Consider the following 25,811-nt stretch of genomic DNA (forward strand, 5'->3'; position numbering starts at 1 on the left):
GCACCAACGTTGTCTCCTTCTTACCAAGCTTCTTGCTGATGGTCTTGTAGCCCATTCCATCCTTGAGCAGATCTACAATCTTGACTCTGACTATCTTTGACAGCTCTTTGGTCTTGCCCATGGTGGTGAGGAGGGGTTGGAGTGGAACATACAGATTGTGAACGAGCTGACATTAGGAATAACTTCAGGACTAATCTGTGTTCCACATGGGCACATAACCAATCTGTGGGAGCCAGATCCACTTGCTGGTATAAAGTGGATCAAGTACATATTTCACTCACTGAAATGCAATTCAGTTTCTAACCTTTATACAATGTGTTTTTCTGGATAATTTCGGTTGATTTTCTGTCTCTATCCATTAAAATAAACCTACTATACCATAAAAATTACAGACCCTTCATTAAGTATTAAGGGGGGAAATCATAATAGCGAAGAAAGACATCTGAATTGCAAGATGTTGACTGAATTACATAAAAAAAATATATATTTCTATTTTGTGCGACAATAATCTTCCATGGAAAGAGATGTACTCATGAAAAATGCATCTGCGCTGTCCAACTTCGACAGTAAATCATTTGGATTAATAATATAGGCATGCTAGATGGTTTGACGGGGCCAAAGCTTTAAAAACGGCATTATGGGATTGATTTTTTTTGTTTTTTTGATGGAGAGAAGGGGCGTATTCCATTGCGTTAAATGCTTAATGGCACTCCCTAGACAAGCCTCAAACAAGGGTAATGTAGACAGAATTAAATGACTCTGTCTAATTAATTAGAAGAGCGGAGGCTGGTAAGAAACAGCAGTGGCTTCTCATTAGAGTTTGCAAATCTCTGGAGAGAGCTGGTTTGGAATATTATCCAGCGCGAGCGACATTTCCCAGCAGGCTCTGGTTGCTGACACATGCACGCACTCAACCGCCCGTTGCTAGCGTGGTTTCTGTGTTTCCGCATTGTGTTCCCTCAAAAAAACACAAGAGGAGAGGATCACAGAATAATTAAACACACCCACTTTGAAGTCTGTTTCCTCGCCTCAGGATGTAATTCTTTTTCAGGATTTGTTGTTGTTGTCGCTCTGACCCAGAACTTAATGGACGAGGCGCACGCCTGTTAAAGCGTGTAACGCCTACAGTGTGAGAATCAAACAGCAACTCAGCAAATATCTTGTACATCTCGCCTTCCCTCTTTGTAATCTTATCTGATAACAAGGTCTAGTCAAACTGTGAATCATTTGGACTAGAGCTCTCCATCCAAGTCTGATTCATTTCACTCATTCAAACTGTTATTTGATTCTTTTGGTGAATCAGTTGCTAATATAGGCAAATGTAATTCAACTTCAGTAAATTGTCCCACAACGCAGCCTACATAGTCAGTCCATGGTATCATTCACTCTCACTCATTGCTTTATTCCTGTCAGTCATGTCACAGTGTCAGCTGTGTACTGCAGAACTGCGCTTGTTACATATTAGAACATATTAGAGTTTTTATGTGTGCTTCTGTCTCTCTCTCTCTCTCTCTCTCTCTCTCTCTCTCTCTCTTGCATGGCTGTGTCTGTGTCTTTGAAGTCTAGTGTCTGCTTTAATGAGTTTGTACTTCAGACTTGTTCAGCTCAAACAGCATATAGGTCTGCTGTCCTGAGGCCACTCCGCTCTCTCTTTCACCATCCCCCTTTCTTTTCCTTTCCTTTCCTTTCCTTTCCTTTCCTTTCCTTTCCTTTCCTTTCCTTTCCTTTCCTTTCTTTTATTTGTTTTTCTGTTATTATTGACCCATTCCTTACTTCCTTCTACCTTTCTTTTTCTTTTAATTTCCTTTCCTTTCTTTTTTCTTTTTTTTTTGGCCAGTTCTTGTTTTTCCTCATATTAGTCTCTCATTGCTTACTTCCATCTATCTTTATTTATTTTTCTTTCTTACTTAAGATGATCATTTCACTATTCCTTCCATTTTTTCTTGCTTCCTTTTTTAAAAAGTATGCCTATGCTTCCTTCCTTGTTTCTTTCTTTTATTCTTCCCTTTTTTCTTTCTTCCTTCTGTCCTTCCTTCCCTTTTTTCTTCTTTGCTTCTTTCATTTACTTCTATCTTTCCTTCACCATTTTCCTTCCTTACCTTTTTCCTTCTGTTTCTTCCATTTACTTCTATATTTCTTTCCTTCCTTCTTTTTCACTTCCTTCCTTGTTTCTTCTGTCCTTGCTTTCTCTGTTTCTTTTTCTTTTCCTTCCTTCATTACTTTTCTCCTTTGTTTCTCACTTTTATTTCTTCCTTCCTTCCTTCCTGCATTACTATTCAATTTATTTTCTTCCTTCCTTCCCTTTTTTGTTTCTTTCTTTTAGTCTTTTCTTCCTTCCTTCTCTCCTTCCTTTAATTTCCTTCCTTCCTCTCACTATCAGTCACTCTCACTATTGAGTCTCTCTCTCTCTCTCTCTCTCTCTCTCTCTCTCTCTCTCTCTCTCTCTCTCTCTCTCTCTCTCTCTCTCAACTGTGCTCCAAGCTCGTTCACCCCCGTCAGCTTGTCTTCTGTCTCCTGGGAGTTGAAACTTGGTTTTGATGTATAAATCATCCTCGACTCTTCAGTCTTTAATTAATGACCCCCATCTGTCCTTGCTGGGTGAGTTTGAATATTAAAATGCTGACACACCAAGCAGGCGCCTCTGAGACTGCCTGACACAACAAGCACCCGAGTAAAGCAAGCTATCAGCGCACAGAGGATAGGCAGTCTGACATAGACACCCTCACCTGCTCCGAGGTCCCCATTTACCCAGCAGGACAAGAGAGATGAGGCGCGAGAGAGGCTGAAACCAGTCGCCGGACAGAGCAGGGGTGTTAATACTTCCGTCCATCAGCAGGCCAGACCAGTAAGGCTGTGTGTGTATATGTGTGTGTTCATAGGCTTTTCAAGTGAGCCCTGCCAGAGTTTCTGAAGCGGTTATGGAGGCATCAAAGACAAGTGCCGCGGTGAGTCACCGGCTGCCTTTTACAATCTATGTGCTGGATGTGTGCAAGACAGCATTTCAGGCCATAGACGGGGGGTGCGGGACATGCAGGTGGACAGGGTCAGCCTGCATCACATAATGCATGAACAGCCAACAACACAAAACAAGAGAAAATAAAAACGGCTCTGTTCTCGCTTTTGTATGCCGATGTCGTCAGTGTTGTTGTTCCCATCGTTCCGCTTTTCAGTCCGCTCTGTCTTCTATTTTGTTACCTCTCATGTCATTAAAATCAGCTGTTCATCTCAGCGCCGTGTTCATGTCCTTCTCTCCTTTCTCCCGCTGTGCGGGTCATCACTTCGTACAGCTGCTCATGTAGCATGGTGGGGTGGCTCTCTTTGAGTTGTCGCTGTGATTTCCCTCTTTATCTTTCCAACTTGGGTTGTAGTGAAGCATGAGCTACTCTTTTAAATAATTACACAGTTCTCCGCCTCTCACCATTGTGATTCAACACCAATGAAATTCAACACCCTCTTAAATCTTTTGTGTGTAGTGTTAAAGTCCATTACTCTACGATATGGGACAGTACCTCATCTTGCCTTTTTCATGAGCTAAACAAACGCAAGCGCTCCCACAGTGACCCAAACTCACCATTCCTGACCTCAAACCTCTTATTAAACTTTAATTGCTACAAACCTGTTTGTGCAAAGTGTACACTAGAGCTCATGAATTAGGACACCCTCCCCCCAGTGTGAAAGTCTCAGCCCAGCGCACACAGTTTCTCGTTAGTGACGATTAGTGGTCGTGATGTGGAACTAATTTGCTGTTAGTTGCTTGTTTTGAATCGAATCCGTCTTTGTAGGATCTCTGTGGACTCTATATCATTTATCCATGCGCACCTACACTAACATTATCATCCGCACAGTGTTGTTCCTCAATTCGTGAAAAAGACAGATCGGGAGCATTGGGGAAAAGAATCTGCTGCCCTCGAAAAACACGAATTTAATCCCTTGAAAGCAGATGTATTATGAGATACAGTTCTCAGTTCCAAAGGTAGAAACCTGCTTTTATGCAGTACTTTTTGGAAGTGGATGTGAATTTATATTAAAGAGATAGTTCATCCAAAAATTTTATTTATGTCATTATTCATCTTCACATTTGTAATCATTTTAAAGGCATAAAATGCCTATATTCTAATTGAGTTGTACACTACCAGTGAAAAGTTTGTGGTTGGTAGGATTACTCACCAAAGATGCATGTATTTGATAATAATTATATATATATATATATATATATATATATATATATATATATATATATATATATATATATATATATATTTATTTTTTTTATTTTTTTTTTTATGGTATATCTCATATCTTGATGGAATAAATGGAAACGCTTGTCTGTTTCAGACAGAAAGAGTGATTCATTTCATTCTGTCTAAATGCCATGTATCTGCCATTCCAACAGCAAACCTTGGAGAATAACTTAACCAATCTGGTGAAGAGGAACAGTGAGCTGGAGAACCAGATGGCCAAACTCATCCAGATTTGTCAACAGGTGGAGGTGAGTACAGGAAAATGTGTCATTATATCCTTCATCCTTCACATCACTAATATCATCATACTTCCTCACATATTATTTTCCATAAATTATATTGCATTTTATTTTTAGTGGCAAATGGTTTACTGCCCTTCTGAACTACAAATGCTTGTGAGAGGTTAAATGCTGCAGCTTGGATGCGATTACAAAATGTAAAGAATAATGTATATATGAGATTTCTCATTTGTATATGATTGTTGCAGTTATATGGATGTATGTATGTATGTTTTATGTGTGTCTGTTTTCCTCAAGTACTCAAGTATGAATGTTTTCTTTTATTATTATTATTATTATTATTATTATTATTATTATTCACAGTCCAGTGTGTCTGTATTGGCAGCTTTTGCATGGCTTATATTACCTTGAATTCTGCATTAATGTTCATTTTCTACTGAGGCTAGGAAAGCCTCCAAGAGTGTAACAATATGAATGCAGATTTTTAAATGCTTTTCTTGTGAATAAAAGAGACTAGAACTATAGATAAACTCATTCAGTAAAATGCACTCATGATCATTTTAAGAGAAAGAACCTCAAATAGGCATCATAGTAGGTTTCAGAATTATAATGTCTTCCTAATACACAGTTTAATAGAGTTTCTTGTACAAGCAGAAAAATATTTAGTTGTATTTTATGCTATTTTCTGGGGTGGGGGTTTCTACCATTTATTAATATTACTCGGTGGTTTATCATTGAATGTAACATTCATGCAGTTGCAGGAAAAAAATATTACCTGGATTCCTGTATATATTTGATCTAAACTTTAACCAAATTTACAACAGAAACACACAATATGCTTAAGCAGGTATTATGCATACAATGATACATTTATATGAAAAGTGGAAAAATGTATGTGAATCCCTGAGGTAATATCTTAGCTAAAGCTTATGTAGAATCTAATTAATGAGGCAAGATTGGAAGTTCTGATCAGGGTAAAATAAAAATTGAGTTTGCTATTCACTAGACATATTGCCTGAAATGAAACATACCTTGAACAAAAGAGATGTCTGAGTGCTGAAGATTAAGCATTGTTGACTTACTTAAAGCAGAAATATCTCTACACATTAGTCATCAGTCCACAGAGAGAGAAAGTGTCTATAAATGGAGAAAGTTCAGCAGTGAATGCTCAGTGATGTCAAGAAGACTAAAAATCTCTGGAATGTGCTAACATACAGTAAGTTTCAGGGTTGTTATTAAATTGCATGCTTTTGTAATTATATGAAAGATTACATGGTTTGCACAGTAATGACATGAAAACACATCATTTGCTATTTAAGTGTTTTTCCATTCTTTAATTTTTTGGACCAATTTTTGCAGAAATAGATGATAAATCATAGCATTCACACCATTTTTTCCTACTAGATTTACATTTACATCTATCTATCTTTTTATCTATCTATCTATCTATCTATGATCTATCTTTCAGTCTGTCTGTCTGTCTATCGGTCTATACATTATATTCATAGAATCTTTTAAAAATAATATTTAAAAAGTACCAGTATCAGTAACTATCACTGTGTGTGTGTGTGTGTGTGTGTATATTAAATATATATATAAATTCTTTGTGACTTTCTATTCATCAAAAAATAAATGAAAAACCGAGTGAATATTTACTGATCGCAAAAATTAAACAGCACGAATGTTTTCATTATTAATAATAATGTAACAATTATATTATATTACTATATTATTAAAAATAATAATTTTTCCAGAGCAAATCAGCATATTAGAATAATTTCTGAAAGATGTGATGCTGAAGACTGGAGTAAAGATGCTGAAAATTCAGCTTTGCCAACATAGGAATACATTTGCATTTGAAAATATATTACAATTAGAAAACACTTATTTTAAATTGTAATGATAGGACAATCTTACTGAATTTACTATATTTACTATATTATTGGGCAACAAAAATGCAGCCTTGGTGTGCTTTTCAATTATTGTTACATCCATGATGTTACATGTTCATATATTTGCAGCCTTAGCTTGGTAGTGATGTGACATATTTCTGCACACATGATAAACAGTCCTCTTGAAAGTCAATTAGTACCCTTTATCTTTAAATCAGAGCTTATTAAAAGCACAACAAACAAGGCACCAGGGATATATTTAGGCCTTTACTTGATGTCACCTTGAACATCGTCTCAAAGAGTTGTTGTTACTCCAAATATGACTCAAGATCAGCATCAGGCACAAGGGAAATTCAAATGCGAGCGTCCTTTTTAATGACTCTGTCAGGATGGCTGTCCTTGCAGTTTGAGAAACGAAAGCAGGTGACAAGGCATTGTTACTTCATTAGCTGAATCAGTCTTGTTGAACCCCGAGGGGATTGCATGCATAGCATGGCTCTAACCTCAGCTGAACCGCAAATAAAAAACTTCTGCATACCACCCAGCTGCTTTGAGCACTTGAAGAATGTAACTCACACCTCAGTTGAGAGAGTTAGTGTGGTTGAGGCCATACATTTTAAAGCATTTAGAAACAGCTTTCCACAGTAAATCCCCAGCTACATATATTATATTGAGTCGAACACCCTTTAAAATGGTTAAACCTACTGATATAAATAAAGTATTAACTGCATTCAATGGCGTTTTCTCCTTAATTATCAGAAGAACGACTTCTTTATAACCAGGCCAACTGTATCATGTTTATTTGAAAGCCACAGTTAATTAAAAGGGACCAAATTAATGAGGTGTAATAATGATAAATAAGCCAGATTTAATGTCTTGGATGTGAAATTCTGAATGTTTGACCCAAAACCCCTCAGCTGTGAACTTTGGTCCTGCACTGTGCGTATAAAGCTGGCGAGAAAAGGAAATGTGCATCAGTTTTGATCCTCAAGCAGCCAGTTAAATTACAGTATTTTGCTTTTCATACTTGTAATCGTGATAAAGTGCATCTATGTGCTTAAAGGAAGATTGCAGGTTCAGTATAAGTTTAGATCTGCCATCCCTGTAAAACGGGTGATTTAACAACTTTACAGCTCAACATGTGAACATTTTGTAATTGAATGGATTAAGTACATGAGACAAAAATATACCTTTCACATTTCTGATTAAGAGATTAGAGCCAAAAATTAAGAGTTTAAACAAACATTAGCTGTTATTTCAGACCTCCTGTCCTCAGTGTGATGCCATATTTTATTTGTATTTATTTGTTTGTTTATTTATTGTTGAGATTATTTTTATTATTATTTTAATTCCTTTGAATTATCATTGTGTATGAAATGTGCTCTATAAAAATACACTTGGTTTGCCTTGCTTGCATTGCTAAATGGAAAAAATGAAACATTTGAAACATTTTTTAAAATATCGGTAGCTTTTTGTGCCATGGTGAGGCATTTGAGGACAAGTGAGGAAATTGTTTTGTTGATGGCTCTCTTTAAACCCTGTTTCTTTTTTGCTGGCATGATGTGTCTCCATTGTAAGTTCGTTTTTTGGCCAAATTGAGACCCAAGAAAGGGGAAGAATCAAAATGATCTTCTATGGTACTTAACATTATGCCTCCAATGTTGTCGCTAGAACATGAGCCATTTGGAAGGCTTTGAGGTGCTCTCAGCCTGTCAATCATTTTACAGGACAACCCATAAATAGGAGTTAGGCTGGATTAATCTGGTTTTGATTTGGCTCAATCAAGTTAAGCGTAATATTCAGATTCATAAACAGTTGTCAGTTGTTATTGTGTCACACAAACACATGGAGAACACTGAAATGGTAAAACTTGTGTAAAACTTAAACTCATATGTATTAATATTCTCTTTCATCCATACTATATATGGGTATCACCTATTAAGATGTCGGTCAGCGAGTGCATCATCTGGAATGCATCACTTTCTATTTCACATCTGTAAATATCTGATCAGATTCACATGCTCTGTTGTTAAACATCTGCAATATCATTCTAGCGTTCAACAATGAATGAATGCAATGTATTGCAGATGCAAACTCTTAATAAATGACATCTTCCAGATGAAAACACACATCAAATAGACCCTTCGGCATCCATGCAGCATCAGAGGAACATCTGCATAGATGTTTACAGGGGTCTTTGTAAGCGTCACATGAAAAATAGTGTCCATGGCAAGGTTTTCCATTTGACAAAAGTGTCACTGCTAACAGTGAACAGTGAAGGAAATGTCCTGAGAGAGTCAGTGTATAAATAATTCATGAGTGATGCTGTCCAGGGACCAAATGTGTCTGGGGAACTTTGCACTTTCAGTTGGGAATTTCCATTTTTACCTTTGGTGATTTGAAGCCTGGATTTCATCATTGCCTTCTTTGACATTCCAGGTTCCCTCTCTGGGCCGCTGTGGGTTATTAGCCCTGCGGTGCAAAGGGCCGCTTTGTTGTGTTGCTGTTCCACCGAGTGGACATGTGTGCAGCAGTGTGCTGAGGGCCGCCACGCTGTGATGCATATGCCTCTCCCTCATCCATTTTTAACAGGGCCACTTGGACTCTTCAGCAATGAGGCAGGCCCCATAGGAGCGTCTTGTACAGCAGTGCACTTAGAGCACTCAGACCTGCCCCATCTGTCAGCATACGGGCAAGATACACAGTAATCAGAGCTGCCACAAAAACAGACCTCTGCTCAGTGGCATCTGTTAAACAGAACTTAGATTGTTTATGTACCCAAAGTGAACCGCTGGAGTTCATTAACGACCTTTTTATGGTGGCCAGTGTCTTTCCCGCCCTGTGGATTAGCAGATTAAAGATGTGGCAGTATGAAGAGATAAAGGTCAGGAACTGATGAGCCTTGTCAATAATGAGTCTCTCGCAGTCATTGCATGCAGCGCACATGAGCATCTGGGCTTAATCCGAAAAATAAATTGCTGAAGTGTGTGCAGACATTTTTGAGTCTTTTTTTATTAAATGTGCAAAAAAAGCCTATGCTGGTGGAGTAAGACATGCCAAAAACAGCATTATTTTGACTTGTTTTCTCAGTGTCTAACACAGGTTTCCTTCTTAAAGAAATGTATCTTGGTGTTAGTATCTTGAGACGTTTTCACAGAAAAAAAGATAAAGTAGTGTTGATTTTTATTTCTGGAATTTATATATTTATTTATATATATATATTAGTGTTTTCAAATGATTAATCATAATTAATGGCATCCGAAATAAATGTTTTTGTTTACATAATATATATGTGTGTACTGTGTATATTTATTATCTAATATACATTATATTATTTATTTATATATATATATATATTTATTATTGAAAATATAAACAGGTATTTAAATGTATGTATTTATATAATTTATATTATATATAAATATATTTAATAAACAAATAATATAATGTTCGATATTCATCCATCCATTGTCTTTGTTTTTCTTTCTTACATCTATTTATCCTTCAGTGTATTGTATTACAATTCATTTTAACATCTTTATCTTTCTTTATCCTTATGTGACCCTGGACCCTGGGCCCTTGGGTCTTAAGTCACTAGGGTATATTTGTAGCATTAGCCAAAAAACCATTGTATGGTACAAAAATATCTGTTTTTCTTTTATACTTTAGTAATGTATTTTTTTTTTTTTTTTTTGCACCCTCAGATTCCAGATATTCAGATAGTTGTATCTTGGCCAAATATTGTCCTATCCTAACCATGCATCAATGGAAAGCCTATTTATTCAGCTTTCAGATTAGGTTTAAATCTAAATTTCGAAAAATTTACACTCAAGACAGATTTTGTGGTCCAGGGTCACATATTTGAATATATTACTTTTTGAACTATCATAATACTTCAATGCTATTCTTTTGCTACATTTCAAGCACTGGTTTTCCTTAAGGAAATGCATGTCTAGTTTTTTTATGTGGCCTACAGGGCACAACGTCGCAAAGGCACTAAGTTACGTTGCAGAATTGTCCCCATGGAGCAATCTAGAAACTGCATCTCCATTGCTTTACTTTTATGCATTGCAAATGCAGTTTTGATTATCCCGACTTGCTCCTTTGAGACTATTTGCAACCTTATATTTTGCCACTTAGCAATTCAGTTCAGCATTTACCATGATATCAAGTTTAAATGAAATCTGGATTAAACTCCTTTAAAGATTCAGCATTAGTGTTTGTAAGTGATTTCAGTACAGAATCCCAATCCACAATGACGCAGGGTTGTTGTAGATCTTTTCTGAGTGTCCAATAAACATTCATCCAATGCAAGACAGTCTAAATGCTTAGACAAAACGTCTGTGCGCAGCAGCACACTTTAAAGATGTCAGCGGCATGAATCTGCCAGGCGAGGCAGTCTTCAGGGTCTTTGCTGACTTACGGCAGGCCGGTAGGGCCTTAGAGTATTGTATTTACGGAAGGACGCTGTGTTAAGAGGTCTGATAAGGAACATATCAACAGCAGGAGTCGTCCATCACTGCACTCGTCCACTGAGCCAGAGCGCTCTGAGATGATAGCAGACAGAGAGAGTTTGCTTTGCTTCAGCCTATCCATATGTGTCCGCTGGCTCGTTTTTATTCTTCTCTCTGGGGTAGCTGAGTGGAAGGATTCTTTTCATCTTTTTTTCTGAACATAATGATGCCTACACCATAAAATGGTTTTAGTTTTAATTAATTGGTTAACAATAAGTTTTACCTCAGCTCATCAAAAAGCTACTTGTGATGAACTTTGATTCATCATTATCTTTCTCTTTACTACCTGTATTTTTGAAGGAGCAGTTCACCCAAAAATGAAAATTAGTGGAAATTTACTTACCTGAGGCTCAGTCCATCCAAGATGTCAGTGACTACGTTTACATGCAGCCAATAACCCGTTCAAAACCGGGATATTAGCAATAACCCGGTCGCGCACGGCCATGTAAACACCGGCAAAAACCCGGATATGCTCATATCACGGTTTTTAAAAACCGGGATATTATACCTGGGGTACCCCTTTTCTAACCCGAATATTTGGTCTTGTAAACGCGTTTCGGCATATCCCCATTAAAATGTGTGTTCTGTGCATGTTCTATTCGCAAGGAATCTTGGTCTTTTGAGTCTTTGGATACAGGAAGAAGAATCAGAAATGACGCATATTGCGTCTTACGTCCAGACGCTAACCGTGCGTCGCTGTTTACATCGGGATATTGGCGACTGATTACACATTCCATGTATACAGGAGTAACTCTCTCTGCTCAAACATGTAAACGGGTTATCCCAAATGTTTCAGAAACCCAAATAGTGACCTTAACCCGACCATAACCCGAATTTTAACAGCATGTAAACGTAGTCAATGAGTTGTTGGTTCATCAGAACAGATTTGGAGAAATGGAGTATTGCATCACTACCAGTGGATCATCTGCAGTGAATGGGTGCCGTCAGAAAGAGAGTCTAAAAGATAAAGAAAGATAAAGATAAAGATAAAGTCTGTGCTGATAAAGAATTTTTAGTAAATTATAATTTTTGGATGACCTACTCATTTAAAGTGGTTGTCAATATATTATACAGGTTAAAATAAATAAATAAATAAATTTTAAAAAATTCATTTGTTTGTTTGTTTGTTGTTTTACTATATATTTGAAGTATTGCACTATTTGAAATATTGAACTATAAAGTTGCGGCCATATTTTTCCAGTAAAATTTTGGCAACCACAGCGGTTAATATTTTATCATACATTTCTCACATTATTTTTTTTTACAGAGTCAGTATGAAACCATCATTGACTTTGCATTGAAAACACTCATAGACCATTCTGAAGACATCTACATTCACTGTTTATTTTATAGACATTCCAAAAAAAGAGATGAATCCTTAGGGTTTGTCTGGTATTGAGTGGGTTTCTTCTGTGCGAGTGGATACAACAAAAGTTGCCTAGCTGAAATCCAATAAAATGTTGGGTTTGTGCTGTCCTTGGATTCTGTGCTTTCTTAATGAGATTGAACCCTTGACAGTATTAAAACGGGGTAAGCATTAATTGTCTGTTTATTTAAATGCATGTGTGTGTGTGTGTGTGTGTGTGTGTGTGTGTGCTTGATTAACAGTTTAAGTGGATCTGTCTTGCATAATAAGCTTTCTGCAAAGATCGGATAGTACAGTGCTAAAGCAGGATCCTAAGAGAGCATTATGGGAATCTTTGATGGGATATCACAACTTTGTCTAATTACAAGGATGATCTGAGGATGGAGTTGAAGTAGAGTCTAAAATAGCTCTCCTTTCTGTATGATATGGTCCGCATCACTCCAGACAGGATGTGGTGTTGATATATTCTCACGGCTTTTGCATGAACTGAAGCAGAGAGGCTGGAGTAGCTTAGTTATCCCAGCAGACTGATTAAGTGCCATTGTCTTTCTTTATGAAACTCTTTGCTTTTATCTGCAGGTGAACACAGCCATGCATGAAGCCAAGCTGGTGGAGGAGTGTGATGAATTGGTGGAGATAATTCGCCAGAGGAAACAGGTCATCGCCGTCAAGATCAAAGAGTCCAAGGTACAGTTTCTCTCTATTAAGTCAGACTCATATCAAGCACTTGAGACACATTTAGGAAGGTTTTCGATGTGCTTAACTCTTTAAAGTTACCAGTATAATATCAAGGTGGACCTTAAAACTTTTTAGCTTCTTTAATTTTCACCTAAAAATTTAAATTTGCAAGTCGTCAAAGAAAATGTGTGTGAGTGATGTGTTTTGTGCATAAAATGAATGTCAAAAACAAAATTTCCAAACATTTTATTTTGTGCTCTTCAGAAGAACAAAGTCTATACCGGTTTGGAACAACATAATAATGCCTTTCATTTTTGGTGAACTGTTGCTTTAAGACGCACATATGGCAGAGAAACAACAGTCCTTCACTCACTTAGAGAAAGCTTTTTGAATTTGATCCTTGACAGTATGTCACATAGCGCACAAATACAGAGCTGGCATTTCTAACACATCTTTCAGATCATGTCACTACCGCTGTTATAGCAAGAGAGAGACTGTCAGGCTCTGTTGGACCCTACGCTGTGCGGAGAGATAGGTGATGTGTCGCCTGATGACAAGATGGAGAAGAAGCTGGGAAAATCACAGCATATTTTGCCTTTGTGAATTTAAAACTACTCTATTTAATCCGTCCTGTGTGAATACTGAGGTTAAGTTGGTGCATATGAGTAATAATGTGGCTGTGAGCACGTCAAATAAGGCTATGAGGATCTTGTCAGACAATCCACAGGCCAAAGTGTGGTGACCGTCGGGTGAGGGTGCAGTGAAGCGTAGAGATATTGCTTGAACAAGACTGTTGAATGTATGACAGGAAGCTTGGCTGGTTGATGCGGACTTGGCCATGTGGCTTCACTTAACAAGCTTCCCTTGTGTAACAGTAACAAGGCCTTGATAATCTTCAGCAGCACACAGTGAACAGCACTCTTCTCCTCTGGGATAGGATATAAAGAACAGGCAGAAAGTGCTAAATAAAAGTACATGGAAATGTTGAAATGTTCATTTGCATTATAAAGACCAGGTGGCTTTTTAGTTTTGGGTTGCACTTGAAATTTAAAGCAAAACTAAACAACTAGAGGAGTGTGTTATAGTGATTTTATTGTGAATAATGGATGTTTTAGCTCAAATTCAAAGTTCTTAAGAGACGTACTCAGCTGGCAATAATAATAAAATAAACCAATATTTCATATATAATTTTTTAAAAATAATATCATTAATTTTTATTATGCTAATGTTCAAAAGTATGGTTCATTTATTTTTAAGAAATATTAAAGATAACATTTTAAATCAATAATTTGTATTCAAGGATGCATTCTGTTGATCAAATGTGACAGTGAAGACATTTTACGATTTTATAAACTATTTAAATCTAAACTTTACATTTTTATCAAAGAATCCTGAACATTGTGTTTCCACAAAAATATGAAGCGGCACTACTGCTTTCAACGTATGATAATAAATGTTTCTTGAGCAGCAAATCATCTGAAGACTGGAGAAATGATGTTGAAAATTCAGCTTTGCATCACAGAAATAGATTACATGAATGTATTAAATAAATTAAAAGAGAAAACGTTTTTACGTTATTACTATACTTTTATTCAAATCAATGTAATCTGACTTGAGTGAGCATAGGAAAACTTTTCAAATGGCAGCATATTTTTTTAAATTATTAATTGTGGTTAATTTTTAAGAATGAGTAATAAAAGTAACCATTTTCAATGCTACCAAGCAAGGCAGCTTTCTGCGACAGTTTTGAACATTGATAATCCGATCCGACTGTAGAATCAGAGCTGATTTTACGCAGAAAGATCATATATTGTTCCATGTTTAATATTTTGACACTCTTCAAACATTGCCAGAACTGAAGAGTCAGATTTTCTGCTCATCTGTGCAGTGTGTGTAGTGATTTGTGTTTGACAGTGAGTGTGCAGTCACACACAGGCACTTTAACTTGACAGCCTGAACTCACACTCTTATCAAGTGGGGATTTGAGCCGCGAGACAGGACTGTGCTTCTCTGTTTTTGGGTAATGTGATGTGAGAGATCCGGACAAATGCAGTAATCTCCATCAGAAGTGTCTTCGGTGATGTACTCTCACACGGCAGCCCCGAGTCGACATGCACAGCCTGCAACATGAGATTATGTCTGCCCTTTTGCAAACATCAGTAATGCAGCTCCAGCACAAAGTGCCTGTATCTCTAGCATTAAGGAGGCTTTTGGAATCATAAACCCAGATGCAAAGTATCTGCAAGATTTGATCTGAGGCTTAGGCTGTTAAGGCTGGTTTGTTACTGGATTGTTTTTAAATGATTTTCTAGTTTTTTCGGATGCAGTCCAATTTCTTTAATGCCGTCCTGAAATTCTAAACTTTTTGGCAGTGCAGCGTCTGATCAAAGCAAATCATTTGAAGCTGTCTTTAAGAAATGGGGTCAGATTGGGATTTGATCTAATGCAATCCACTTCGGCACCGAGCAACATTTTTCTCTCCTTGTTTCTTGATTTATCTGAATGTTTCCAATCATTCCTTCCAGGCAGACGTTCCATTCCTCTATTGAATTACACTGTGGCATAGGCTAGATCCTGCTTAACCGACTTACTGGCTTATTGAGGAAGCATAGCTAATGTCTCTCATTCCCTCACCAAAGAAAAATAATGTATACGCACATGAAACATGGGGTTATTTGAAGGAAAGCTCAATTCATAGTAAATCTGTGGTCAGGTATTGAACAATATCGTATTTCATGCAATAAGTGCATTATATTATGGTAACGGTATATATAAGATTGCTGGAAATTCTTTTATTTTTTATGTAAATTCAGATCAGTATGCTTTATATTTAAGCATGGAATGTAGTGATGCCTATTTTTGTGTAATCTATAGAATTATAATATACTTTGCTAATCAAATGTATATCATCTCCATAGAATAATATGATAAATCCCAATGGACACAAACCAAATATATACTGCCACTAAAAAGTTTTAAAAACTTTTTAAAAAAATATATTATTTTAATTAGCAAGAAAGTATTACTTCAGTATTAATTAATATTTAACATTACTAGAATGCTAATAGAAAATATATTTTAAATAAATGCTGATCTTTTGAACTTTCTATTCATCAAAGAATCAAAAAAAAAAAAAAAATGCATCAGGGTTATGTTTTCAACATTGGGATTAAAAAGATTCCAACGAGCAGCAAACCATTTCAAATAAATGAATAATTGGTGAACAAAAGAAAAAATCATGAAAAAATCTTACTGACCCCAATCTTTTGAACTTTAGTAAAAACGTATAAGACACAGTTAAACTAGTAAATTCTGACTGGATAAGTCATATTTTGAGATGTTGTAAAGTAACTGAAAGAAGCTCACCTGTGACCACACATCAGTTAAATTCTATATGAATGCAGAAAGTTGACTTTTATGCAGGGAGGAAATCTGAAAAGCTATCCAGCCAGACACAAGAAATAAGAGAGATATGAAACAATTATAGCTATTCCAGCTTTAAATGAGATTCTTAGCTCAGCCGTCAGGATTGGGCCAAACTCTTTTCTTATTAAAGTCTCTGAGACTGTGTAATTGATTTGGCTCACTTTTTCTTTCTTTTCCTTTTCTTTTTTTTTATAGACATCTAATACAGAACTAAATATGCATGTGTTTTTTCCATTCAGGCAAAGTCTTCAACAGTTCATGCTAATTCAGCATTTATATGATTCTTTTTTTAACTGTAAATCAGAATCCGTCACTTTGTTGTTTCTCTGCTGTAATTACACAAAAAGCAAACAAAGCGAAGGGCTCATTTGGCTGTGATGATGAGCCAAGGGGCGATAATGAGTTTTTGATAAAATGCTCCATTAGGGTCCATTATTTTTCATAACATCTCGAGGAACGTAAACATTTATCGGTAACACTTTATAATAACTGCATGCTATTAATCATTAGTTAAGCATAAGGAAACAATTAATTCATAATTTATAAAGCATTAATAAACATTTATAAGCAGTTTATAAATACAGATATAAATGCTTTATACCTGATTTAAAAGCATATCTATAATGTATTTAATAATTTTTTCATACTTTATTAATGATCAATTTATCATTTCTAAATTAAGTATAGCATTATTTACACACCAGTTATTAAGGAGTTGTCAGTGGTTCATAAGATCACTTAGAAATTGTAACTAAATGATTAATAAACTATTTAAATGTGCATTCATACATCTTTTTATTCAGACATATAGTAATAGTTACTTATAGTGTTAATAAATGGTTTATTAACATGTATTTCTACTATAATTCAGGGTTAATTCAGATTTGCATAACACCACCCAAATGTTCACGCAAAGTAAGAAGGTGTAACATTTTTTCTGGCTGTTGCCATTGGTGCCATGTCGTGGAGATGCTGTTTCATTGTGAAACTACTTTGTTTGTTCTTCCAAAAGAGGACACAACTAGAAATCAGTGGTTAAGTTGTATTTGCAACACTGTTCTAGAACAATTCAACACAAATATTCAGATGTGTGCAGCGCATTTTATGGAGAACTGTTTGCTGATCCTGGGAGAGAAGACTATAATGCTGTCTGTTCTAAAGTGAGGACTATTTATGCTTTGTAAAGCTTTTACAAATGAGATTTAAAGGCTGTTAATATTCCTATGTTCTATATCACTGTGTTGTGTTTGTTTCCGTTTTTTGTTTAGAAGATAACTGAGCCTTTAAATATCCTTTATAAATGCTTTACAAGGCATAACTAGTCCTCACTTTAGATGAGCTCACATAAATAGTTAACTGACCACTACTAAATGCTTTATAACTACCTGAATTTACTACATTTCTTGTGATCTTATGACTCACTGGCTACTCCTAAATAACTGGTTTGTAAATAATGCTATACTTCATTGAGAAATGATAAATTGATCATGAATAAAGTATGAAAATACAATTATTAAAAACATTATAGATATGCTTTTAAATCAAGAATAAAGCATTTATATATGTATTTATAAACTACTTATTACTGTCTATTAATGCTTTATAAATTATGAATTATCTGTTTACTCATGCTTAATTAATGATTAATAGTTTGCAGTTATTATAAAGTGTTACCCATTTATCATATTGATAGCTTATGAAGTTAGAATAACAGCTCCATGCATGATCTCTCATAAGAATGTGGATATATAGTAAAAAGCATGTGTGTTGGTTTAGGTGATGAAGCTGAGGAAGCTGGCCCAGCAGATTGCGAACTGCAGACAGTGTCTGGAGCGCTCGAGTGCCCTCATCACACAGGCTGAGCACAGTCTGAAGGAGAACGACCACGCCCGCTTCCTCCAGACGGCCAGGAATGTGGCAGAGAGGTGAGACCACACACACACACACACCAGCGTGAATTCAACTTTCAGCTACTCTGCACATTTCCCGGTGCTGCCTCCTCCTTTCAGTTCTGCTGCTTGTGGCTTATATTCAAAATAATAGAAAATATGCCTTCAGGACTCAATATTTAACAGTATTTGTGCAGCTTTGGGTGTGGAGAGAGACTTTGTGTTGTCATGCGTTTTTTTGATGAGTAATTATTGTAAACACAGACGGTTTGTTTTGTGGAAATATAAACAGGTACAGAAACAAGAGCGCTCTATGTTGTGTTATTATATCTGTGCAGTAAGCTGTGTAAATGCAGTCTATGATGCTGGCTAAATAATATTGTGCAGTAATATTAATCATATTAAAAACTCTTTTAACGATAAACTCACTGATCCTAATGTCTATTTTTTGTTCTTTATCACTCGCAGTTTACTTGAAAACTCAAAAACAATGATAATTAATGAAATAAAAATGAGTAATTATATATATATTAATATCTTTTAATAAAAATAAAAATATTTACTGTTAATGTTAAATTAATGTTTTTGTTGTTGTTGTTGTTCCTTATTACTGACTATTTACTTAAAATCATTTACCGAAAAACAATGTTTCCTGAATGAATAATAATTTAATAGTTTTATTAATATATAAAGTATATATTATATTTTTTAGGAAAAAGAGTAAACTGCTCCACAATCTTAATGTTTTTTTCCTCACTACTGACTGTCTACTAAAAAATTGTGCCTTAAATGTGTTTTCTAAATTAACTTAACTATATTATATGTATATTTTTATTTTTATAAAAAAGAAAAAACTGCTCACAGCTCTACTTACTGATCGTTTACTTAAAAACTTGTACCTAGAAACAATGTTTCCCTAAAATAAAAACGAATTATTTATATATATATATATATATATATATATATATATATATATATATATATATATATATATATATATATATATATATATATATATATATATATTATATAATATACTATTGAATAATATATCTATAGTTATAGGATACATACCATTATTTTAGAAATATCATTATTTTAATATCTTTTATACAGAATCAGAATTGTTCTCAAGAACCGCTCAGTTTCAGTGGTTTTGGTAGAAACTGCTATAATTCTGCTCTCATGGCATCCTTCCTGACTGTACAGTCTTGTGTATGATTTGAATTTCATGTGCCACACACATTTCTCTGGGTTTGAGCGCTGCCAGATGCTGTTTATAATTTCTGTCACTGTGGGTGAAATCCCATACAGCCTTATAGCCTGTAAATAGACCGTTGTAAATAGAAACATTTATAAATTAATTGCCAACGCCTCTCTTCCTCTCAGAGTTGCCATGGCCACCGCCTCCTCCCAGGTCCTCATCCCAGACGTCAATCTGAACCAGGCTTTTGACAATTTTGCCCTTGATTTCTCCAGAGAAAAGAAAATTCTGGAAGGACTGGATTATTTGACAGGTAAAGCCAGTGAGAAAACTGAAACCACCTTCTACAAGTGCCTTCTGTGTATGTAGTGCAAAGTTAATGAATACATGCTGTATCCTGGATATGGGCAGAATTACATCAGCAGAAGTCGATCAATATCCAGTCTTGAAGGTTGCCCTTTTTTTTTCAGCACCCAACCCTCCATCTATACGTGAGGAGCTCTGCACGGCCTCGCATGACACCATTACAGTGCACTGGACCTCTGAAGATGAATTCAGCGTCACCTCCTATGAGCTTCAGTACACCATCTACACTGGCCAGACCAACTTCATCAGTGAGTCTAAACACACAACTCACACAGCTTGCAATCTCACTCATACTTTTATATCTTATACATGTTTATACACAAATACTTCTCAACTGGTTTTGCTTCTGGTCACAATTTCCATGAGACAACAAGTTGTGACCCTGTACCAACACAGTACCAAAATTGTTGCCATAGAAATCTAAACAAAGAATTATTATAGTATTAATATTATACATATATTGTAAATAAGGTCTGCACAAGCCCATCAATTAAAAAAAAATCATAATAGGCTTTATATAGGAATAAAACAAATAGGACTCATGGAGGTGACCGTGACATCTTTTCAATTTAATCCATTTATTTATTTATTTATTTATTTATTTATTTATTTATCTTCTATTTAATTTACTTTCATATTTGTTTATTATTCATATTTTATACATATTTTTTATAATAAAATATAATATAAAACCTTTTTGTATAATACATACACTTATATGTTCACCAAGGCTGCGTTTATTTAATCAGAAAAAGAATAACAGTAATATTGTGAAATATTATTTAAAATAAAAATAAAAATAATATGTTGTTATGTATTTTTTCCTGTGATGACATAGCTGTATTTTTAGCAGCCATTACTATTAGCACTGTTGAAAACAGCTGTTCTACTTAATATTTTTTGTGAAAAATTATGGATTTTTTTACATCGTCTTTACGGTCACTTTTGATCAATTGAATGTGTTCTTGCCACATAAAAGTATTAATTTATATTTAAATAATTTTTTTACTGACCACAAATGTTTGAACAGTAGTGTATATCATTTTATTATTTACATTTAGCAAAATTTTGATTACTCCTGTATACCCATAAACATTTTCCAAAGGATTCATAGTGTTTCTGAAAACCTACCTGTCCCCTATACCTTTTGTTTTGTTGGTGCACCTGCAAATAAAAGCCCTGAGTCTAGCCATTACCAAATGGAGTGAAAGAGCTGTTAAGGCTTAATTGCTTAAAGGCCAGGACATACATAACTTGTTTGGGCCTGGACAGTACAGAGAGCGCACTCTCTCACTCACAGACCTGCTTCTCAGTTTCCATTCAGCCTGCTTCAGTAACAAACACAGTATATTCATTTCAACTGCTGATAGTTTAGAAGCCCTGAAACATCTACAGAGCTACCGCAGGCTCCTTAGAGGATACAAACAAACAGACACAGAAATGGAAGCAATGCTTTCTTCCCAGACCTTTTTACAGCATTGCTCTGTGAATGCGGATGCCTAAACGCTGCAATTCTTAGATGCGTATGCTTCACTCCCTTGAGATGAAATGTGAGTCTTTGCTGGTGCATTTTCTCAGCCGTTGGCCAAGTCAGGCAAAGTGGCTTCAAAAAATACTCCGGCCCCCAGTCAGGATCTATCAGCTGTAGATGGATTTCCTTCTATGAAGAAGTTCAATCACATTTAGTTTCAAGGCATTTTTAATGGAATAATGTCTGTATATTGTTTATTTTTTTTAATCTTGCATTTTATCGTTTATCATATTTGCAGGCCGGTGAAATTGATGGTTTGTTTTATGTTCCCTTTAGCAAAAATGTATTCCGTTTTGCAAGCCTCTCATAGGAAATGCATAATTTTTAAGGGCTCAGTCTGGATAACATGCAGGATCTTTTTCATTTATCGTGATCTGTCAGTTTGCATGCCTATAGCATGCATTAAACATAAAATAAGAGTCTATGTGCTATGTAAAAATCTATTCATTCCCCCTGCAGTGCACTCAAGTCCAATATGTGTAATTGCAGAGCTGCCATGACTGGAAAACCTACCTTTTGCGATCAATTAAACATGAACAAAATTCATATGCATCAGCCGAACCTCAAGCTAATAGAATAAATTAGCTGTAAAATGGACAAAAGCATTGTTCGCAGACAGAGTCGTTCGAGGTTCTGTTGAAAGAGCAGCTCCGGTTTGTCTGCAGACTTTAACGTCAGCTCTGTGAAAGTGAGGGCACTGGCCTGGCATCAGCTCTGATTAGATCTGACACGAGCTAATGCTCTTTGCTCCGCTCTCATTGTGACATTGATTGATCGTGATACAAGCCGCCGGACTGGCATGCTAACCTGCAGCAAACAGTATGCAAATACCGCTGTCTTTGCAGTGGAAACGGGCCACATCACCTAATCTGACGTGTGCACCTCATGCTCAGGGACGTGTATTGTGACTCATGGGCAGTTTATGGAAAACGAGAGAGACGTGGATGTTACGAGGGCCAGCAAACACGTGGTGGAAACACAACTGTAAAGCTGACTACAAACATGAATGAGGTCAGACCAGTCTAACAAAAGATCCTATTATGGTCATCTGACTCTGTGCGTCGGTTTTCCATTAAAACTCTTGTTCATTTGATAATATTTGTCCTCACAAAACACTAGCTTGATGTGCTGTGCAGCCTTGAAAATGCCAATAAATGTTATATATAGATAAACCCACGCACAGAACGGTGAGTGTGTTGACAGAGCTGTTAGTCAGCTATTGTATTTAATATCAGTAAGTCAGGAATTAATGTTTTCTTTTCTCTGCGGAACACAAAAGAAGAAGTTCTGAGAAATGTGTTGTGTGTTTTGCAACCTAAAATGTTGATTTTAAAGCTCATATGAATTGGTTTTAATGGAGAAAGTGCAGTTAGCTCAGACACATATTAAAACGGCCTCTAAAAAAACAATTCTAAGGACAAAAGTTAATTTATATATATATATATATATATATATATATATATATATATATATATATATATATATATATATATATATATATATATATATATATATATATATATATATATATATATATATAAATTAACCATGATAATAATCCTCTTTAAATGATGGATTGATTGCTAATACTAGCAACTAGCAAAAAAAAAAATGCTATTTTCTAGTTTCCATTCATCAAAGAAATTCTAACCAGAAAAAACAAATTATCATAAGAGTAAATATTTCAGAATGATTTCTGAAGGATCATGTGATGCTGAAGACTGGAGTATTGATGCTGAATTTCAGCTTTAAAACTTTACAAAAGCTAAAGGTTAATTAAATTTGAAATAATATTTCATAGTATTAGTAGATTAAATAAATGTCAACTTGGTGTGCAATAGGATATTCCTTCAAAACATTTTAAAAATCTTACAGACACTAAACTTTTGAGCAACAGTGTACTGTATATCCAGTCTAGCTTAGCCTTTCATTTCATATTCCTTAGATAAGATGCCTAAAGGTGAGCACATCTTTGTGGTTGATGTACACTTTCACAGACATCTGCGACATGCTTGCCGGGTCAATATTCCTCAGCCTTGATGGTGGATGCTTCTCATCCTGTATCTGAAGTGAATCTCAAAGCACCATCATTGAGCAGATGATCAGCCAGGCATTGATTAAGTGTCATATTATTTTTGCACGATGCTGTTGGTGGTCGTAAGACGGTGCATCATGATGCTAGGTTTCTGTTCCTTTTTAGTGGTTTCTGCCAAAGCCAAGGTCTTTGTAACTTAAGATATTCATAAGCTGGGCTTTGGAGAGCTGCCCAAGAATGTGAATGTGAAATGAAGACACAGTCCACAGTGGCTACTGATCAGAAGTAAGACATTATTTTTGCGATTAATCTGACCATATGTTTTTACATCTCTAAGAAAATATGTTCATGTGGGATCATAACACATGCACATACTGTCCATGCTCTTAACATACCAGGATTAATTTTCTTTTATGACAGTACTTGTCCTATTGGCACTGATGACATCTGAACACATGCACAGTCATGGAAAAATACACACACACACACACACACACACACAATAGAAGCATCAAAGGCTAGTTTGGATTTGTCGACAGTATAGGGAGCAGCCCCGTTCCAGTTTTGTGTTTTAGCTCCCTTTCATCTGCAAACACACACACACACACAAACATTAATGCAGAGTCTAGGATCCCTATTCACCCTGCCTTCTTTTTAGCCAGTGACACATACCTTCATCTGCCCCTCTTTGAAGTCTCTCTCTCTCTGAATGTCAAGCAACAGCAGAGAATTTACAATGTAAGCGGCATATTGTAGTCTGCTATGCTAATTCCATTCATCAAACAACAACATCAAACACCTTTTTGATATGGACATGGATCAAATGACTTCTTTGCTCATGAAAAAATATTACAGACATGCAGTTGGTGGATACAAATGGTCAATACTTTATTATCTTTGCTTTCGTTTTCATCCAGTCATCAGATGTTATACTTTTTTATTTACTTGAATACTTAGTTTATGCAATTACATTTATAAGAAGGCATCTTTATTCCTTAGACATGTGGTTTCTGCTCGGCTGATTGATGCAGTAGATGTCCTTGTGAAAAGGACATTTTGTTCGGACTGTAACTGGTTGAATGAGAGGGATTTTCAAGAAATGGCTGATACTGATCTAGAAAGCAAGATAGCTAGTGGTTAATATAATGATGGTATTAATATAACCGACATAAACCATATTTACTCAAAATTGCTTTTTTGTACATTTTGTACGCATTATTTTTATTATGATTATTATTAAGAATAAACAATTTGGACAATGGTTTTTTTGTTTTGTTTTGTTTTGTTTTGTTTTGTTTTGTTTTGTTTTTTGTTTTTTGTTTTGAATAATAGCCAGTAAGTGAGACAATGTTAATATTTCAATATAACTGATATAAACGATGTGAATAATTGTAAATATTCAAATTTAATTTTTAGTCAATTTTGCATTATTGATGACATCATCGTCATCATCATTATTCAGTATTTTACTACATCAAATATTTTGGAATTTGCTATTCTAATTGCATTGAATATATCTGGAGAGCAGGATGGCCAGTTGTTGATATATTATTATAATTGCTAATACATCAAATGCACTCAAAATTATCACATTACATTTTTAAGTACTTATGCTTTTGCCTTTTGTATGGCCCACATATGACAAACCTTCAGTGGCAATGCCAGTGGTTTTAATGGCATTGCTGATGTTTCCTGAGGACATTCTGGTTCATCATGAGAAACTAGATTGAGGGGCATCTGTTTGCCCGAGGCAAACATCCCGAGTCTCTCTACGAGCGTGTGCTATATGTGTTTTCACATCAAACAGAAATAGGCATGCCTTGAATAATGAACTTCATATGTACCATTCCCTTTTTAGAATCACTCTGTTAAAAATGTATTGGTAAGTGGTTATTATTGCACTGTTCTTCTATGTTAATAATAAGTGCTAGCACAGTCCTGACTAAGAGTGATTGTATAAAATATGCAGAATCTGTGATTGATGTTATGCTCTATCTCCCTTACTTTGCAGGTCTGTATAACTCTGTAGATAGTTGGATGATTGTGCCCAATATCAAGCAGAATCACTACACAGTCCACGGCCTGCAGAGCGGCACCCGTTACATCTTTTTCGTCAAGGCTATCAACCAGGCAGGCAGCAGAAACAGCGAACCTGCTCGACTCAAAACCAACAGTAAGTCCAGGCCTCATGAGCTGTGCTATGTATCTGTAAACTTCATGGTAGTCGTCAATCGATATGGCTTTTTCCAAATCTGATGCCAGCATCTTGACAGCAGTATGCAGTATATTCCCAAAATGAACATTTATTTTACACGATATTTACTCAACATTCACTTAAAAAAAATATGGAGTGCTGCAGGGATGATATATTTTTGTAGTTCAGCCCAGAGGTTTGCATCACCCTGGCTCCCTCAAGTAAAACCTCTGAAT

The 25,811-nt window shown here is 35.6% G+C and overlaps 1 protein-coding gene across 5 annotated transcripts in view; it reads left to right on the top strand.

Moving 5' to 3' along the window:
* mid2 (midline 2) overlaps positions 1-25,811 on the top strand; it is a 127,349-nt gene that overhangs the window by 87,492 nt on the left and 14,046 nt on the right. For 4 of the 5 annotated variants that reach the window (XM_026280984.1, XM_026280985.1, XM_026280983.1 and 1 more), the window contains exons 3-9: positions 2,880-2,945; positions 4,394-4,489; positions 12,832-12,939; positions 18,133-18,281; positions 19,635-19,762; positions 19,920-20,063; positions 25,393-25,554. In XM_026280984.1, coding sequence (XP_026136769.1) covers positions 2,880-2,945; positions 4,394-4,489; positions 12,832-12,939; positions 18,133-18,281; positions 19,635-19,762; positions 19,920-20,063; positions 25,393-25,554 — 853 coding nt within the window. The remainder of the gene's footprint in view (positions 1-2,879; positions 2,946-4,393; positions 4,490-12,831; positions 12,940-18,132; positions 18,282-19,634; positions 19,763-19,919; positions 20,064-25,392; positions 25,555-25,811) is intronic. The other variant, XM_026280986.1, reaches the window with a different exon arrangement.

Source organism: Carassius auratus, chromosome 14, assembly GCF_003368295.1.
Source record: "Carassius auratus strain Wakin chromosome 14, ASM336829v1, whole genome shotgun sequence".
Taxonomy (NCBI): domain Eukaryota; kingdom Metazoa; phylum Chordata; class Actinopteri; order Cypriniformes; family Cyprinidae; genus Carassius; species Carassius auratus.